This window comes from Diabrotica undecimpunctata, chromosome 5 (genome assembly GCF_040954645.1).
Source record: "Diabrotica undecimpunctata isolate CICGRU chromosome 5, icDiaUnde3, whole genome shotgun sequence".
NCBI classification, from domain to species: Eukaryota; Metazoa; Arthropoda; class Insecta; order Coleoptera; family Chrysomelidae; genus Diabrotica; species Diabrotica undecimpunctata.
Window position 1 is genome coordinate 139,417,710 of NC_092807.1, and position 21,063 is coordinate 139,438,772.

General features: G+C 33.4%; 1 protein-coding gene across 4 annotated transcripts in view; it reads left to right on the forward strand.

Moving 5' to 3' along the window:
* Positions 1–14,662: 14,662 nt before the first annotated feature.
* tai (basic helix-loop-helix family member taiman) overlaps positions 14,663–21,063 on the forward strand; it is a 265,687-nt gene continuing 259,286 nt past the window's right edge. For all 4 annotated transcript variants that reach the window (XM_072532815.1, XM_072532816.1, XM_072532818.1 and 1 more), the window contains exon 1: positions 14,663–14,991. In XM_072532815.1, the coding sequence (XP_072388916.1) occupies positions 14,906–14,991 (86 nt within the window). In that variant the 5' untranslated portion in view covers positions 14,663–14,905. The remainder of the gene's footprint in view (positions 14,992–21,063) is intronic.

Below are 21,063 nucleotides of genomic sequence, written 5' to 3' on the forward strand. Positions count from 1 at the left end.
CCTCTATATATATGATGTTACAATACAATTTCAAAATGATCCCCATTTTCTTCAATACTCATTCGGTATCGTTTTAATAAGGAAAACCGAATGCGCTAAAAAATCATATTTTTCTGACGAAATTGATTTGCAGCTTCAATTATTTTAACCCTCAAATGTTGTGCGTCCTCTATTGTTACAGAATACACTTTCTCTTTCATAAACCCCCAAAAGCAAACGTCCATGGGGTTACGACCTAGACTTCTGGGTGGCCAAGAAATAGGTGCGTCACGACCCCTTCCAATCTACCGATTGGAAGAATTGGATACTGCCTGCAAAGGTATTCCCGGACTTCATTACTGTAATGCGGTGAAGCGCCATCTTGTAGAAACCACATATTTTGCCTTATTGCAATATTCACTTCTTCCAAATACACTTGTAAATCGTTTGCCAAGAACTGCAAATAATTATCACCATTTAAATTGTTGGGAAGAAATACTGGGCCTATTAGATTGTTATCCACAATTCCTGCCCAAACATTAACTTTGAAAGTCCTTTGGTGATGAGTCGTTTTCTTGGCGTGAGGATTTTCGTCGGCCCAAATGTGCTCGTTATGATGGTTTATTATTCCATTTCTACTGAAGGTAGCCTCTACGACAAACAAAATATTTCTAATAAAATTAACATTTCGAGTGTTTTCCATTAACAACCAATCGCAAAATCCAATCCTTTTAGGATAATCTTCAACCAATAACTCTTGAACCGTTGTTAAGTGATAGGGTTTAAGCAGCTGATCCTTCAAACGCCTCCAAAGGAAGGAACATTTAGTTGAGCAGCTTTTACCCTTGTACTTGTTCCAGGGACTTCTTCAATGATTTCTAAAATGTCTTCATCGGTTGCATCCATTATTGGACGACCACTATTGCCAGCAACTTGCGGTTGGAATGTACCCGTTTCCCGTAAACGACGATCAATGGCCAGAAATAATCGTCTATCGGGTGTATTTCGATTGGGGTATTTTACTGCATAACGCCTTGCGGCTGCTGCACTATTTCCTTGACATTCACCTACGATATTCCCGATAGTTTATTGAAATCATAATTTAATCTGATCCAACTTACCCAAAGTTAAATGCATATCTGCCATTTCCTGAAATGTGTAGGCCATTGTAATATCAAAATTTTTAATATTAATCTTATTCACACAATAAATGATAGCTTCAAATTATTGACTATTATTGATGGAACTGTTTGTAATTATTGTATCCGTAGAAACTAATTGTAATTTTATGGCCAACTAGGAAAAAACTAGTTTTTCGAAAAAGTGATGAGAGGCAAAAAAGTTTTAAAAATAATGTGTTAAACTAATGATGCCACAAAATTCATTTGATTTGAACGTACTCAAAAGTTTGGGGGGATTTAGGACTGCACACCCCCCTTAAAATTTTTCTGTGTGCTTAGATTTTGTTGTTTCTTTGTATGAAAAATGCTTTCAGAACAAGAAAGTAACGTGTCCATTTTTATTACAAAATGTCAAGTAGTTTAGGAGAGAATGCAAAAAAACAATTTTTATTTTGTAACTTCAAAGGGCTGTAACTTTTTTTGTGTACACTTTTGATTCAATCAATTTATTTTTGTGCCCGGAATGCGTGATTTCATTTATGACATACCTTTTTGAAACACCCTGTATATAAAGACCGCAAAAAAATAATTTGATAAGTCACATTTTTGGTTTTGTTCAGGAGAACATTTTTAAAGTTTAAAACTCTGTGATTATGTTAAAATACATCGCTCAATTAATCAGCAATAAAAAGAATAAAATTTGCTATATGAGTTATTGATTTACTTTTAGTTTTATTTTTTAATTTATATAGCGAATTAATGGTATTAATTATTTTTCATTCATCTACATCGACTTTTTTGAAGTTTTTCCCTATACAGAAGGACTTATCACGTTATTTCCCTATAAAATCATTGGCTGTCTATTAAAAAATAAATAAAACAGAAATAGAGCAAATATATTTTTAATGCAAAAAGTCTCAAAGGAAACATTGTCATAAAAAACATGTTACAATATAATTCCAGTTTTTCATGTCACATGCCATTGTTGCCAACTACTAGGATTACCTGGACTTATCAGCATTTTCCTTTGTTTGAAATGGACTTGTCAAGTTCTTTCTCTGTACAGGGTTTTTTCGAACACTTATATCTTTTGTATATAAGTGTTTGTCTTTTGTATAATATATCTATCAAGTTATTAATTACTCTTTATTGTGTTATTCTTAGAAACTATGTAATTAAAGCTACAAAGTGGTATTAAAAACGAGAAATATAGAAAATTCGACTTATCAAGTTATTTCGCAAGAGCTGTTATCGCTTTGTTGAATTAAATGGTCTAGGAGGACAAATTCGTTAAACTTCTCGTGCTCGAATCGGTATCAATGGAGTGTGATGACTTATTTCAGCATCACTACTTTATCAGACACTCGGGTTGATACAAATTCAAACTCGGAAAGTCCAATGAATGTCTCCCAAATATTTTCCACTGCAGTGGTTAGCGTACAGAGGTGCCATATACTTTGGTGGCCATGAACGAAAACGTTTTCTGTCCTCTGGGCTATACGAAATGTGTAAAAGATTAAATCTTTTAGCAGCTTTTGCTTTTTGCGCAAATTTGGGATAAACAAATTGAATTGTGTATTCAATAAATTGTTTTTTATCGCAAATTGTTTACTACAAAAATAGATAAAAAAATTAGATGTTTTTGCATTACTTTTTTTATTCTGCCCACATCTAATTTCCTATAAAACCTATATTGTGAGAGAAGTAGTTACAGCGACTGTTTTTATAAATTCTGAGTTCCCTGTCTATCACATATACAGTTTTCATCATCGGTTAAAAAATTCCAAGTTATCAATATGTTGAATTTCTTGTCTGTTATACTAATTTTTGTTATCCTACTGCTACTCAATTATCATTATACTCAAATATTCAAAATAAATCTAATACTCAAAATTCTTGAAATAATAAAACGCTCTAATAATTTAAAGATTTATTTTGTATAATTTTACTTGTTTTCAGTCAAATCATGTTTCGTCATCCATTTTGTGTCACACACATTTTCTATTCACGTTATTTTATTATTTAAAAGACAATACCAATAGTAATACCAACAATTTTTTAGGCGAAATATAATTGATGGATTTTGACATTTCATGAAGATTGATGTAGGCTAATGTATTATGTAAAGAGTAGTTATGAATTATAGAAATACTGTTTATATTTTTATGTAAGAGTTTTTGTTGCATGTCTGGGACTCTAAGTAATAGAAATTTTGGAGATATTATAAGTTATTTCTATATTTTTTTAAAGTATTGCTACACCATTAATCCTCACGAAATTCCTATACATATAACTAGATATAAAGTTCATGATAGTTTTACTGCTTTTTTGTGCCAATTGATATCTTTTTTAGCCATACTAATTTCATTAACTTTTTAAGCTCTTGTGGCAGATTAAATTGAACTTTTCTTTTCCCATCGAGTTGTTAGGTTTTAAAATATAAATAACAGGTAAACTCTACTAAACTAAATGCCAATGTGTAAGGTAAATCAACGTTAGGCGTCAATGTGTAACTTGTTTTCATTTCATTTCATTCATGTTTGAATCAACGTTTCCGTTAATTCATATTTGCAATAATAACTTTGCTTACGGCGGCTCTAAATAAATTAGCGGTGGTCTCTTGATACCATTCTCGTAGATTTCGGAGCCAGGATGTTCTTCTTCGGGCTGAGCCTCTCCTTCCGGCGATCTTACCCTGTATTATGAGGTGTAGAAGGTTATACCTCTCTGGATCTCATTACATGACCGAAATATTGTAACTTTCGAATTTTTATTTTCCAATTTTTTCATTAATGTCTCTGTAAGGGTCCAGCTCTCTATACCATACAGCAATGTGGAGAATATGTAGCAGCGTATTAATCTTATTTCTTTATTTATATCCCAGTTATCGTTAACGTTTGCGCTCAAATAGATAATATTGTGGACACTTTCTAACTCGTATTCCATACGATCTGATGTTCGTTGGTTGTAACTCCGTTTTGCTGACAACCATAAGTTTTGTCTTAGAAGTAGTTTTAGCCCATATTCATCACATGCTTCGGTTATGCTTCGGTTTATAAGTCGTTGCAAGTCTTCTTCATTGGAGGTAATAAGTACCGTGTCCTCTGCATATCTGAGATTGTTGACATTAATTCCGTTGATTTTAATGCCTGTATCTTCAACTAAGGCTTCTTTGAAAATAAATTCCGAGTAGATATTAAAAAGTAGAGGCGAAAGAATACATCCTTGCCTCACTCCACGTCGTATTTCCATTGCTTCAGTTTTGTTGTGTCTAATTCGTATGTTTGCATGTCAATACAAATTTTTGATATTACGGAGGTCTCGGTCATCAATTCCCACCTGTTGCAAGATATAAGTTTTTCATGGTTTATTAGGTCAAAGGCCTTTTCGAAGTCGATAAAACACACATGTTGTTCGATATCCCTACATCTTTGAACCATGACCTGCAAACTGAAGAGTGCTCTGGTTCCAAGGTTGTTTCTGAAACCAAATTGTGTTTCACTTTATTTTGTTTATTATAGATGTTTTTATTAATGGTAATGCTTCCAATTTTTACATTATGAATTTCATCATTAGTAGATGGAGAGACAAGAACGTCGTTTTCTGTCTTATTTAACGTTCGTTACTGCACCGTATGACGGATGATACGTGGCACCCATTAGTTCATAGACTGGTATTTTCCCCCTTTTTCATAGTTGTTCTTCTATTTCACAGTGTGTCTTCTGTATGGCGATTAGTTAGATGTCGTTAATTCATAGTCCTTCAGTCTACTCAAAATGACTAGAAGAATTTTGTTTCTAACACCAAAACTAATTTTTTTTTCAAATCTTTTTTTTTTGGAAAACCGCTTTCGACCTGAAGGACAAAGTGTGAAATAAGGAATAATTTCTTGAACCTTATTTTTTGGCAACTTGGTAGATTTACATCAAGAATGAAACGATAACGTTGGCAAAAATTTTTATTAACATGTAATAAAAAAAAATTAATAATGTGTTTGGCGGCTCTGTAGCTGAATACACTCACGTACATCTCTCGGCACTAACAAACTGGGACGATCGGTGCTTGTGGCACCTCGTTCCAAGCAACTTAAACTTCATGGATTAGCTGTGCCAGAGTCTGTGAAGTATGGTGCAAAGTGAACAGTTTCCTACCCATCATATGCCACACATGTTTTAAATGCATTCAACGGAGTGGCCAAGGCAAAACATTAACGCCAGTTTCTTGGAGAAAATACATAGTTCGACGAGTAATATGAGACGCGCTTTGTCTTGCTGAAAAAGGACGTGTCAACGGTCGTCTAGATAAGACAGTAGAGTGGTTGGTAAGATGTCATCAACATAACGCGCAGCTGTCATACTGCCTCGAATAAACTCAAATGGTGATCGGCTACTATAGGCATTACTCCAATACTCCAACTGTCCTGTGTCTCTCATCAGCAAACCCGATATCTCGTTGCTGTCTGCGGCTGCAGTTACCATCCTACGACCATCATGAATTCCTAAACAAAATCACGATTTATCGTTGTATTACGTTATGTCATTCTACCACCCAGGTCTGTCGTTCTCTGCACCAATTCAAACGTTAATGACAGTGGTCCGCAGTCAAAGGAAGCGGGCGGAATGAAACCAGTCCAAAGGCTTGACTGCGAGGGTATAGTGTACACATAGTGACAGGTTTACCTTTAATTCAAACCGTTGGTCAGCGATTTGATGCGTAGTAGTAAAACGGTCTTGCAGAGCCAGTAATCTAAAGCGCCTATCTTGACTCTCTGTCTTACGCCTCGGTTGACCAGTTGATCTTCTTCGTGTTTCTTTATCTTCGTTTGTCCACACGTGACACACACTCATAAACATTGTTGCCGTAAATTAACACGACGGAAAATTTCGCGATACAACAAACCCATATCTATATTATAGGCAACAATTCGACCCCTGTCAAAATCTGTGTCTTCGAACTCGAAGATAAAAATTTATTTTTACAAAAAGTATAAAAATAAAATATTATTATATATAGTTATAATAACATGCTTTAAATATAGCCATTCTGTCGCCAAAAAATTAAGTTCAATATATTATTCCTTCTGGTTGTATAACTTCGAGTTGTATGTCACTGAGTGTATTAATTACAAAAATAAATATTACAAATATAAATAAATGTTTAAAATATACAGACGCGCGGTGATGTATTAGTTGCATGGTACTTCAGATTCTTTGTCTAAAATCTTACTAATTATTAATTTCTCTGGGAAAGTATACTCATTCGATTGCGAACAAAGAACAACTTTGAAAGTAAATGCAATTTACAAATATATTCACTAAATAACTACTGTTCTTTATTACAGCTTGTAATATTTTATAAGCCGCTAATATTTGTATTTTCTCTCGGTTTTTTCTAGATTGACGTGATAATATTATTAGTGTCAGTAAAACAAAGGTTGTGTGATATTGCTAATCTATTTGTATTTAGGCTTTTTGTTTGCTCAAATAAATAATTCTGTATTTGTAGGCGCAAATGTGAACTAGATATTGGTTTGACAAAACCGATAAAAATATTTCTAAGAATATGTTCCTACCCTTTTAAAAAGTAGGTTTATGGGCGCAGATTAGATTTTTCCGGTTAAAGTGTCATCTTTGCCATATCTTCTTTTTAGCGGGTGACTTATCAATAAATATTTGAAAGTATTGCATAATATTGTAACATTCAGTGAACCGTGCTACTAGGAAATACGGTTATGACATTTATACACTTAGGTGGACGGAGTCCACCTAATATATTTATTATTTGTTTATATAGTGTGTTGACCGAATTTATTTAATAATTAACTGTCGATATCTTTCCTTGGATTTGGTCTCAGAACCTAAATATCATTCCTTACCTCTTTTCTTTTCTAAGGTTTCTTAATTTTCTTCTTGAACCCAAAAAGTTAAGTGGCGCCCTGTTTCTATCTTATCTTATTTTTGGTAATTTTACGCGTCTATCTTTTTTTTTATTTCTATATCTTTTCTAATATCTATTATCCTGTTCTACCTTTACTTATTTCGTCCGTTGGACCCATTCCCAGTTCCAAAAGCTAGTTTTGAACCCACGACTCGCTCACCAACCATCTGGCTGCCACTGCCGTGCCGTGCGGTTTTCTTTTTTACCAACTTTTCATCAGTATCCGCTTCCACTTCTTGAAATTTAGCAACCAAAATATTCACAGCTTTTTTCTAGCGGTTTTATTATGATATGATATCGACTTTATTTTCCGAGAATACTCTTATTCTTTATAAATGTCAAAGAAATCTCTTAAAAACTTCTAACTATAAGCCGTTTTCGAAATTTACCAGCAAATGATTTTTTGCAGTCGTACGATTTTCTAGTTGTCACAATATACATGATCAAATTTACAACCCAACAAACTCTGTCGTACTGCTGCAGACTGACTTGTTTGTCTGCCGTCAAATCGCGCCGATTTGGTAGAATGATGCAAATACACGATCAAATTACGTTCAATTTAGTAGCATTCGACAAAATGGTACTGAGGCGTTGGAACTTGAGTGGCCAGAAGCCTGACTTTCTTTTCCCAACAGAGCGTCAACTTTGTCGTCTAGGGTTGATGGCTCTAAAGCCCGCCACTCACGTTCCAACGGCGCAGTATGATTTTATCGAATGCAATTGCAGTACAATAATGTTGAAAATCGGATGGGAACACACACGTACCGATTTTGCAGTATGAGTTTTGCTTTCAAATCAGAAACATGTCAGATAACGATATACTTTTAGCGGCTCTTGCTCTTTGTATAAAGGAAAAAAAATACAAGAAACGTAGGTGGTGGTGCAAAGATTGGTTGCTGAAAAGACATACATACTGTCACGTACATTTATTAGAAGAATTGCAATTATATCCAGATAATATTAATTTCCTTTTGTAACATGTTCGAAAATTAATAATTTTCTTTTTTACCAAGTCTTCATTAATATCTGCTTTCTCTTCTTGAAATTAGCAACCAAAATATTCACAGTTTTTTTCTAGCGGTTTTATCATGATATTATTATGATGTCAATTTTATTTTCCAAAGATACTCTGTTCTTTACAAATGAATAAATCTCTAGCTACATATAAGCCGTTTTCGAAATTTACCAGCAAATTATTTTTTTGTCGTACAATAGTCGTTGTCGTTGTCACAATATAAACGATCAAATTTACAAACCAACCAACTCTATAGTACTGCTGCAGTGTTGCAGACTGACATGTTTGTCTGCCGTCAAATTGCGCCGATTTGGTCGAATGGTGCAAATACACGATCAAATTACGTTCAATTTTGTAGCATTTCATTGTTGGGGTTATGATGTGGGGTCCCATCGCTTATGGTTCAAGATCACTTCTAATCTTCATCAGAGGGAACATTACAGCTCAGAGATACGTAAAAGAAATTGTGGAACCGCATCTGATACACTACCTTTAGACGCTCCAATATCCAATTTTTCAGCAGGATAACGCAGGGCACATATTACGAAAGCTACCATGGACTTCTTTGAACAGGCTGGAATCAATCTTTTGTCCTGGCCCCAGAGATCCCCAGATTTATCCCCAACTGAACACGTGTATGAACACTGAACTAAATGTATTAAATTAGCACGCCTTCGATGGATAGGACATGTAATTAGGCGAGATGAAGATGCAACGTTCAGAAAAATTTTCGACCGAAGAGGACAGTGGGAAGACGAGCCAGAGGAAGACCAAAACTTAGGTATCAAGATAACATAGAGGATGATCTAAAATCCATCGGAGTTAAAGCATGGAGAAGAGTTGCCAGAGACAGGGGCGAATGGAAGATTGTTCTGAAGAAGGCTTTGGCTCATAACGAGCTGTAATGCCACTGATGATGACGATGATGAACACGTGTAGTATATATTGGTAGTATGTTGCTCAGGATAGAGCGTATGCAGAAGAATACGAATAGGACATAATGAGTCGGAGACTTCTTAGTTTAGAGCATCCTGCTTAAATTAGGGGAGCCCTTCGGGCGTGGAATTAGTGCATGGAGCGAATACCCCAGGTGGATATTGGCAACTTAATCAGAAGCGAGCCCAGGCGGATCCAAGAGTGTGTTGCCCATCGAGGTGCATCATTACATTGATAATTTTTCGACTGTTCTAACAACCATTCAAATTTCGTCATTTTGTGTCATGTGGAACAATTTCACCCAATCATGTTAATATTAGACTGATAATTGCATTCAGTGCAATTTTCAATCCCTATGACAACACAATCGAGTTTGACAACTTCGTCCAAATAAATTTCAAAATGTCACGTTTCGGCAATGAGAATGTTCAAAGTATAAATGCGCTAATCAAAGAAAAAATTCCCAGAAATACAACCTACAGTCACAAATATATTTGGGATTATAATAATTATAATAGATCTTCTATAGTAGAGAACAGCAACGAATCTAATGTTAACTTAAATTTTAATAATTGTACTTTCACTAACTGTACTTTTAATAAATAAATGTTTCGTTATGTTGAGTTATCATTTTTTTTTTTTTCGAAAAATTATCCGCCGAATATCCCTCGGACATTGATGAATGCCTCATAATTTCATGACAAATTTCTCAAGCTCGTTGCTTGGTAACAGCACTCAGCCTTCGGCTTCGTGCTGTTACCAAGGAACGAGCTTTCGATTGTCATGAAATTATCTCGTCTGTTATCAATGTCCTAGGGATATTACTACTGATAATTGATTTATCCCTGTAAGTAGTTTAAATCATATTGAAATTTTGATAGTTTGGTTATTAGGCTACCCCGTGCAATAATTATGCAAAATATAATAATTCATAACGCGTGTTCACATTTTGATGTCACTTAGTATTATATTGTGAAGATTGTGGATTCCAGCTATTTTAACTTAAAACATAGTTTATTTTACAGTTTATACTGTATGATATTTAATACATAGATACCTGTTTCTTATTATATACTATATATATATTATCTGATATACTACCCTGCTGCAACAAACATTTTACGTTCTGGATACCCCGTATAGCCTCAATTTTATCCGGGGTTGTTATTTAAACATCGTCATGACGTCACGGTGACGTTGGTATTCATATAAGGACGTCATAGCAAAAAGACATACACAAGCGCAATGAGCTTATTTTTAGGGTTTATAAATATTAAATGTTGAGTCCTTTATGTACTCACTTATCAGATGTCTTGCTAATTTATCATTTTTATGAATAATTGATTGTTTTATTAACTCCAATAGTAATTACAGGCGGTTTAAATATAAGACAATACGTATGTCATTTTAGTGTCATAGGAGACCTTTCGTTATTTAACAACTACTAATTAATTAAACTAGTACTAAAAACTGAAAATAAACATGGTTTTTATTTAAACATCAGATTGTCGAGTTTTAAAGGTTTCAATCTAACCACTCACAATTTTATTGGGATCCGCATTTATCTGTTCACCATTCTGGAACTTGTGATCGCTTCATTGAATAAAGGCAGTCGCTTTGACGTTCTTGAACAGATCGTTCTCGATTGACGAGCGTGTTACATACAATAGGGCGTTTATTATGGACCTTAACAGTTTATTCTGAGGGTGTTTAGCGGTTTAAGGATTGTCTTGTAGGGGAGGAATTTACTGACCAATGTTAGCTTGGAATTTTAACCGATCATCTTGTATATCTGTCTAAACCTAATATCATACTGTTTTTCTTTTAGTAAAAAGGTGTTTCTGCCAGGTTAGTGACTATCGAGTTGAGTCGCTATATATTTTGTGTCATTTGTCTTATTTGATTGTTTATGACTAGTGGGTATATTCGTCTAAACAAGTTCTGAAACTATTTTCTTGTAGCATGTCCAAGTATAAAATAATTCGGACGAAGTTCTATTGGTCGCTGTGGTGTGTGGTGTACATTATTTTTAAAATATTTGCTAATAGGACAGAAAGATTCTGTTATATTCAGAGCTTTCCACATGTTCGCTCTGAGGAGTCCAAAACGACGAAATACGTATAAACTAATGGTGGTGTAATTTTGCTATTCTGTACACTTGCTCCATTGCCCTGTATATTATACAGGGTGTTTCAAAAAAAGGTGACCCCGTCTCTAGGGTAGGTAAAAAACTGAAAAATAATTGAGGTTTGCTTGGTAAAAGATTTTTGTAACGCCATCCGTTTTCAAGATACAGGGCGTTGAAGAAAAAAAAATTTACGCATTTTTTACGATTTTGCCGAAACTACTGGTAACATTGTAATGAAATTTTATACGAATATGTTTTGGAAGCTGATACATCCCATGAATTTGTTTTTATATCTGATTCTCATAGAGGGCGCTAGTTACACGGATCGTACTACGTATTAGTCAGTAATACTATACTAAGTATTAGTCAATATAACTTTTTTAAGAGTATAATTATTAATCAAAATTTCAAGTAAACTTAAACACCATTCAATTTTACACGAAAAAGATACTCTTGGTAAAACTCGATACTGTGTACCGTTTTCGGAATATTTTGATTTGAAAATTATGAAGTAATAATTGATGCTGGTATAAAATAGTTAGTAATTAAACAAAACTCACAAGAAGAAAATTAAATTAATGACTAAGAACATAAAATAAAATTCAATTACAGTAAGTGTTCAAAATGCTCTCCGTTTTCGCGAATACACAAGTCTATTCTTTTTTCTAAAGATTCTATTAACCTATATACCTATATACTAATATGTATATTTAATTATAAAATAAATATTTTAACTATTGCTGAAATATCAGTGACTGTCATGCAATAATCGTGCAGTTAATTGAATGGAATTTCTTTTATTCATGTCTTTAGTTTAAGATTATAACGAAATCGGTTCTAACTGTAGTTATTTAATTTAAAAAATCAATTACAGTTTACATGAGAAAAGAAATTTCAAACACTTCAACATGTCAGAACTGCGTCACATTTAGCGAGAAAAGACAAAACTAAATCTGAAGAAGAATACGTTTTTTCGGTCAAGTTTGAAGGAAGGAAACGAACAAGATACTTTTAATGAAGACTTTGCCGTGCATTAATCTCTTCAAATATACCACTTTCAAAATTATCCAATGAAAACATAACTTCTTTTTTAAAAAAATAATGTAAATTGAATATTCCAAGTGAAAGGACTCTAAAGAGAAACCATGTTTTACTCGTCCGTAGTAGATAATATAAAACCTATTATTAGTGACAATTCCTTCTACGTGTATGTTAACAAAACCACCGATAGGTCAAGAAGATATATCCTTCATTTAATGAATGGTGTTCTAAGGGATCAAATCTTACCAAAATCCTATTTAATTTCATGTAAGCAATTAGAAAAAACCAACTCTGCAACAATATCATGTCTGCACCATATATTATGGTCAAGGTAGGACAAAATTTAAAAGAATTTTATACCAACTTAGTACACGTTACTTGTTTAGCACATGGAATAAACAGAGTTGCGGAAGAAATTAGAAAAAAGTTTCCTTTTGTAAACTTCCTGATATCTAGCATAAAAAAAGTATTCCTCAAATCTCCTCTAAGAATTAAACTTTATAAAGACATGCTTAAATCGCTCCGTCGGTCAGATTTTAATACCAATCGTGTAAATTAATGATCCTTATGAGGTTTCTCCATAACACTAAAATATTATATAATGTTAGCCCTAAACATCTTCTAAAAAGAAAGTTCTGTTTTTAATGTGGAATTCATTATAGAAATTTTCTTAATAGACTGTTTACTGTACAGTAATAGCCCGAACTTACGCGATAGGTGGGACCGAGCGATAACCGCGTAAGTCGAATTTGCATAATTAGGGGTATAATTTCGTATATGTATGTATATAAAATATTTTTAATTGGAACCGAAAGCTAAAGAATAGCAATTTACACAAAAAATGTTTTAATAAAAAGTATGCAAAAAAATGTGTAAAAAATTAAGTTTAGCATATACAAATATAAAATCGCCCATCAAAGTTATTTTTTTTGTAGAAAGCTTCATAAAATCTAACAAAGTAGTTCTCTCCAGCAAAATTTTCTCATAGTAAGCTAATATTTTTTTTTATTCTTTGTTTTGTAGAAGGGGGGCGCTATTTGTTGTAGTCTACATTTTTTAAAATTTGTAATCTCTTTTCAATAAACTAAGGCATTCAGTCAAGTTTCCAACCGTCGTTTGATCCTCAGTTTGAACATTATCCAAACGATCAAGCTTTGCTATGAGTTCATCAATAATTGTCAGCTCCTGATTGCGAGAATCCAACAGTTCTTGAACGTCATCAATATCCTCTTCTAAATTTATTTGAATAACGATATTAACAACTTCTTTAACAATTTATTTATATTGGCAATAACGTTCGACTTAAGGTATAAAACAATGCACAAACCAATCCCCAAAAAGAGAATCTGTCACCCAAGTTTTACGATTATACTTCCAAATCACAGGCAAGCCAGATTTAGCTCATCTATATCGAAAATTATTTGGTTGGGGTTGCCACATTCATTTATCATAACTTTTAATTTCTCTGCACAACTATGCCAATTACAGCTACTTTTAAATTGGCGGAACCAACCCTTCTTCTTCTTCTTCTTCTTCTTATTGTGCCGTCTTTTAACGAAGGTTGACGATCACTTCTTTAAACGCTTCTGCATATATGGAATTAGATTTTCTGTTGACCAAAGGAGGCTACGTTCAGTTATCAGTTTTCTTAAACTTATTCCGGTCTGAATTATTTTTTTGGGCATGCCTATACAACAAGAAGTGGTCTTTATACTTCCGAACTTCAGCTTCTATTTCTATCTATTTTATGAATTTTCCTAAAGATTTGTTGGTTTTTAGAACGGTTTTAACAATTTTCTCATATAAAGTTTGCTACCTTCTTGGTTAATAGACCTATAATTTTTAACGAACTGGGATATTCTTTTTATCTCATATATGTATTATGATTGATGAAATATATTGCGTAAAGGGTACTGGCTAGAAAATACCAAATACAGATGGTTGTTAGCCCACAAAAATATTTACTCTAAAATAATTTTTCTTCTTAGCAAGCTGATATTTCACTGAAACGTGGTTGATTGATTTTTTATGTTATATTACTTTCCACATGTTGATAACGTGGTTGAAGAGAGTCTTGCTCGATAAGGTTTTTCCAGACTCTGTGTACAATGTTTTTTTGTTTTATTTATGTCCAAAAATTCAAAAAAGGTATTTAAGTAAACAAAAATCACCGGGCATTTGTTATTTGATGTTGGGGTTGTAATAGTTGGTGGTTAAATGTTTTTTCTTGTGCCAAAAAATTGTTATACTGATGAATCTTCCTACAGCTTATACATATGAACGTTATTTTTCGAGGTCCCTATAGCGAAATTCACCAAACAGAGGCATGAACATGAAAAACCACCTTACACTAAGGTCAGTGCGATTAAAAAAAATACTATTTTCGAATCAGCCTCGAAGTTGTGCTAGCGATCGTGCGTTTTCGCGTCTTCGGACTGCGTCACTTCGACCTACTAACCCCATTCGAGAACCTCGCGGCACGGCTACGTCGACTTTGCCATTGAGTCGTCGGTTTTCGTGTCGAGAGCACGTACGTATACAAGTTTGCCTGCCTGCTTCTCTGCTGTCTTGGATATACACAACATTGATACGTTACGTACCCACATCGATAAGCGGCGGAACAACCGCTAGTATTGTGACTTGTGTCTGACGCTTTGTAAAATATGAAACTGTGATTGTGATCTGTGCTGTGATAGTTCGAACTAGTGGTCAGATATGTTGGTGATTCTAGTCAAATTTTAAGATAACATGTTGGAACACAGTGCTATGTATCTCAACGTGACACCGCCATACGAAGAGGATACTTCCTTCTTTCCTGACTTTTATACTACACGGTTAGTTTATAACTCTTTATTACATATGAGAGTTTAATATATTTGTATGTATGTGTGAGGTCTTTGAATTTTGCTTGTGCTGCTTTGGAACCTTGCCAATGTCCTCTCTCTCTAGCCGAACGAATTTTACATGGATTCTTTTGTTGCTAGACGAAACTCGTTTCTCTTGGAGCGATTAAAAACACAATCTAACAATTTGACACGCAGTTCTGAATGCGACTTGGTATTTTGCGACTTCATTTGACCATTTAGCTCTTCTCTAAGACTTTTTTATTTCTATATACCGCAAATACCGATTCTAAATTTCTTCGGTTCTTGAATGTGGTAATTTAGTTTTTAACTAGATATTGTACGAGGTGCCTTTAGATATTTTACGAAAATTACACTTTCATACACACATTAATTTCACATAATCGGGTATTAGAGATCAAAGCTGTGTTTACACTTTACCGGTTAGTTATCAGCACATTGTTCTCCCCGATTTTATTTTTGTATTTCGTTCTATTACATGATTTTACTTAGTGTTTTGGGTTTTTTTACTTTTGGTAATTTCTTGATTATATCTTTTACTTGTTATTGCCTTTGTCTACTTTGTTTCCATTGTTTGTAGTTATGACGTATAGTTAGTTAATTTTATGACTACTTCTGAGTTTCGGTTATTCTTAGAAACTGTACAAGGAGATGAGCGAATAAAGACACAATTCGACCAGATTTTATATATATATATATATATATATATAGAGGTAACAGGATGTTGATGTAGACTAATTAAATGATGCGGGTCATTTTCAGCTCCAAATTTACGCTGTATTGATTGTATTTATTTTTCTTATTCTTAATTTCTTCGCAGACATTGCTCTAACTACATAGATAGCCTTCTGGCTAAAATTTAATTAACAGTAGTTCTTTTGGCTCATTGTAAAACATATTAGGAGAGATTTTATATCATTGAGGCCTTCTATATTGTTCTGAAATTGTTTTCTTCTGGTATCCTAATTTTATTGTGGCTATTTTCTTGTATCGTTTAAATATTTATTTGAAACACGAAATGGAAATCAATACGTCAAAATAACCGTATTTTTAACGGAAATTGTTATTCCCATTAAAGATAGTAAATGGTATCTTAATTCATATAAAAAATTTTCGTTTATTTTCGTTTTCTTTTACTTTCGGAACAAAACATGCTTATAAAATAAAATATTTTACTTATACTATAATAGTTTGTCAACTGCAGCTTTCTTATGGTTTAAAGGCATGGAATTTCCAGAATTTATTTTAACTATTACCTATTTTTTTCTAATTTTTCATAACTATCTAAATAATCATTAGTCTTTAATGATTAATCATCTAAATGATTAGATGTTCTGACCAACGAGTTGGTGATATCCGTCTTGACCTTTGGTACTATAATAATTGTAAACACTGCATAAAAAGGTCTAATAGACTGAGTGATCAGTGAGACTAAGGCTAATTACATTAATATTGGAATGTAATGTTTTCTTCTGGTATGGTTGTTGTTGTGTTTACTTGAGGGTTCCCGTTTAGGCAAACTCTTTTGCCTCTCCAGAACTTGTGTTCAGTAAACACTGTAGGCACTGATGTTTGGATTTTTCTGCAACTGGTGACGGTTGTTCTGGGGTCTTGCGAAGGTGTCGTGAAGATTACATAAGACAGGGCCTTAAGATGTGAAAGCGGCTTTTTTCAGTTATTTTTTTTTACTGAATTGTGCCAATGTCCAATTTCTGTTTCATCATTATAGCTTTCATTTTAGTTTTAGAGCGGGTTCGACTGGTCGGTTGTTTTCATTTTGCTCTTTAATTTAATTAATTTTATTTGCCTTCCTCTATGATATACCCAGCTTTAATGACAAGGTATTTTTGTTACATGTCATCGTGAAAGACATTTTTTGCTTATTTATTTCACAGTTACTTGGTGGTTTGTTTCTTTAGCGATATTCTTGTCGACTATTATTCGAGTTCATGAAGAGCATTGAATTTGTTCAAGCATCTTCTCGTATTGATAGATCATAATTTTTACCTTCGATCCAAATTGTAGTCAGTATGACTAGCAGATTGTAGTCATTAGTTGTATATGACGGAAGCATGCAAGTAAACATGATAAAAACACTAGAAAATATATACGAGGACAACAGAGTAATTAGTATATAAATCTATAAATGGAATGGAATAAAATGATTAAACCCGTAGCATTGATGGACTATGGATGAGGAAGTACCAAACTCAAAATATTTTGTTATGCCGATGATACCATAATTATAACAGAAAATGCCCTTAAGAATGAATCAGTTTAGATTCGATCCGATTGAAAATTATGGAGGTGGACTATCTACGAATAAAGTTATTCAGCGACAACAAAATAACTAAACAACAGCATTAAAAACCTACAATTGCTTTCATTTTTCTCTATTTTGTGTCAATCTAATCCAATGCTTGCCTGCTACTGCTCTTATGTCATCTACCCATCTTTTTTGAGGTCTTCCCATGCTTCTTGTCGGCCTCCTTGGTCTCCATTCTAGGATTCTCCCTGTCCACTTGTTATCATCATATCTGGCTATTTGACCGACCCAGCATCATTTTATTTTTGTAATTTCTTCCACGATATTTTTGATCTTAGTTCTACTTCTGATATCAATGTTTTTAATCTTGTCTCATAGTGATATTAGAAGCGTGTTTCGCTCCATTGCTCTTTGCATTGTTTCTAGTTTTTTTTTAGCAGATCTTGGTAAATGTGTAAAAGCTTTGTTCATTGAATAGTACAATGTTCGTATTTTATCTATCCTTTTATTTACCGCAGTTCTGCTTTATCCTATTTTTTTTTACTCCTATCATGAACATTCCCCCCTCTCTGATGGCCTCAATTTTTATATAGAAGTCATCGTATTGCAGAAAGCAACATAATGATCTTTCGAGCCGGATTGTCTTCTTCTTTCACTGCTTTTATATCTGTCTAGGGTTCTCTGCTAGTAGATACCTTTTTTCCATGTTCTTATTCATATATAGTTGTGGTTTCCTAGTTGTAAGAGCTTTGTCGGTTATGATAATCATTTTATACGTCTTTGCCTACGATTTCCTAATGGTACGAGCCTATTCGATTATTATAACCATTGCATATGTCGTTGTTTACGGTTTGTTGAGAGTTAGGAACCTATTCGTTTATGATAACCCTTTTACATTTCGTTTCTTAAGGTTTCCTTATGGTAGTCGGCTATTACATACCATCTAATATATCGTTGCTTACGGTTTACTGGTTGTAGAAGCCATGTCGGTTGTGATAACCATTTTACTTAAGTTTCTTACGGTTTCCTTATTTTAGGAGCCTAGTCAGTTGTGATAACCATTCGTTGGGGTACTTATATCTTTTATCTGAAAAGTTACCCGGTCTGCCGAAAGACATTGCTACTTTTTACTTGATTGAGGTTCTCTTGTGACGGAGACCTTATTTGCGGTTATCACAACCATAGTATAGTCGGGTATTTATTTTGTACTAAAGGATACTCAGTCGTCTGCCCAAAGACATTTCTACCTTTTACCTTGTACTTTGTTCAAGGTGCTTACACAGACTTTTTACTGATGTTATAACCATATCTTACTGATTTTTCCGTACTTAATATAGTGGACTTTTTCTTTTATCTAAAAGATATATTTCTCTATCTCTCAAATCTCTATGACAGGATAATTCTTTTAAAATCCGATTACCATTTTACATATTCAATTTTTGAAAAGTCTTATGTTCATCTCTTCTATGTATTTAATTTTTGTTCAAATGCCAATGATTTTCAACTTATTAGTTGCAAATAGAGTTATTTGCAAATTTTCTGCACAGTATTTTTTTTTCTAGAGATTAGGCGTTAATATGTTCACTGTTATTTGTGTTATGTTCCTAAAAGATATCTAATATTAGTTCAAAATATCGTACATTTTAATTTTTCTTTCATTTTTAAATAAAATCTCAGTATTATTCCAAACAATCACTTGGTCATACCCTAGAATAACAGAGACGGGTTTTTCTCTGGTCATACTAAGTTCATTTTAAAAATATATCTTGTGCAAGTTTTTAACTGCTTTATGTTGTTACTTGTTTTGAAGGTCGACCACTTTTCCTTTTTTAGGGAATGGGCGGACGTAATTTCGGCCGGAAAAAGAGCAGGTACTAAAAGCCGGTAGGTAAATTCGGCCGGAGGTTTTAAGTTGCTTCCTTATCTCATAGGTATTTTCGGCCGCAAATCAAATAAAATAACAGAATGCTTTATATTAAAATATTTCTTTATTTCAATAAAATTATTACATCAACTTATTTCTATAAATTAAGTAAACTATAAATTTTTAAAAAACGTTTTGATGTGATACAGATTTAACGAAATTAATTCTAGAAATATTGTCAGATCGAAGCATATTTACCATGTTTTCGATAAATTTTAGTTTGTTTTTACTTGTTTGTCTTTAATTTTTGCTGGAATATTTAAATTTTTTATTTTTAAATATGGATCGATCTGACAATCTTTTAATTTTTCTATAAAAATAAATATAGAAGGGTGACTTGAATAAAAACTAGAATTAAAGTGCGAATGGAATGATTCGCAGGCATTTGTGGTTCTTTTAATTGATGGGTTTTCATATGCCCATATATTTGGTGGAAAATGAGATTCTGGCGCTATGTAGTTTTCTAATAAATAGTCTGCGTATTTATCTATAAGTTTATGGTCCGGTTTGTATGACATGAGATCAAATATGAAACAATCTTCAACTTCAGAGGGGTCTAAATAAGTTAGCCCAAAAGTATGAGTAAGCCATTTGCTTTCCTCGCAGTTTTTATCTTTATACATTTGGGTTAACCCTAATGATTGTATTTTCCTATACCACGCCTGGTGCAAGTGGAATCTACAACCATTTAGTTTGGTTTTGGGAAAGACAACTTTTAATGCGTTATGAATTGCGATTTCAAAATCCACAAATACCTCCTTCGGTTCAAAAACAATATTATAAAGTTCAAAAATTTTAGATTTTACCAACAGAAAAAGTCTCATATATGTGTCACTGGTCTTATTGGGCAACAGACAATACAAAAGAGGAACATAATGCCCATTTTCCAGTCCATGGATGGTAAATAACTGATAAAAATATTTTGTACAATAAGAAAATGTGCCATCCATGTAAAAATCTTTCATTTTACATAAACTTATTATATTTGTATGGCAAGAAAAAACAATGATATTATCAGCTGTGCTGTTAATAAACAAAAAATTTTCACCTGTTGTGGTTTTCGGTCCATAACTATCGAGTACAGAATGTACATCGTGAATATCCTTAGGCAGGGCTGGTAAGAGCTTACGGCGGCTGTTGTACAAATTTCTTCTTATTAGACTGACATCTATCGATGACAAATTCTCTGGCAAATGATTTGAAAGAACGCTTTTAATAATTTTTGAAGGTTTCTCCGATATGTCTTCCTCAGCTTTGCGCTTGCATGAAGTCGTCACTATTTTTCTCTCCAACGTAGTTTCATCGGACTCGTGGTTGTGGATTAATTCACTTCTAGTAACTGTGTATTCCGCACCAACAGTGTACAGTTTGGCTAAACATCTTAAATTTTTCTTTATACACCTCCAACGTACTTCACCACTTTTTAATACGTCCTGTTTACAAAACTGAAACTTTTCTACAACTAGTAAGTCACAACCGCGTGAACTCTTAATTACTGAAACAGATGCCATCGTATACAAATAATATATTTTATGCTTTCTATCGACTAGTAGCTTCAAGATAAGTTATAATACTGACTAGCTATAATAATTTTATACCTGTTATTTGTGAATTTTATACATTTAAAGGAATAATCTTAAGTAGGTACAACATAGTTATTAGAATAAAGAGATAAGTAAATTAAAGGTATTTCCGACAGGTACACAGGATTAGGTATTTCCAAATAAATACACAATTAATATTTTACAGAAACTATGAAGCGTAATTACCAATATTTTAATCTCATCGTAAACATCAACCCCTCGGCCGAAATTACCCCTGTCATAAATGGTACCCCTTGATTTATGCAGGT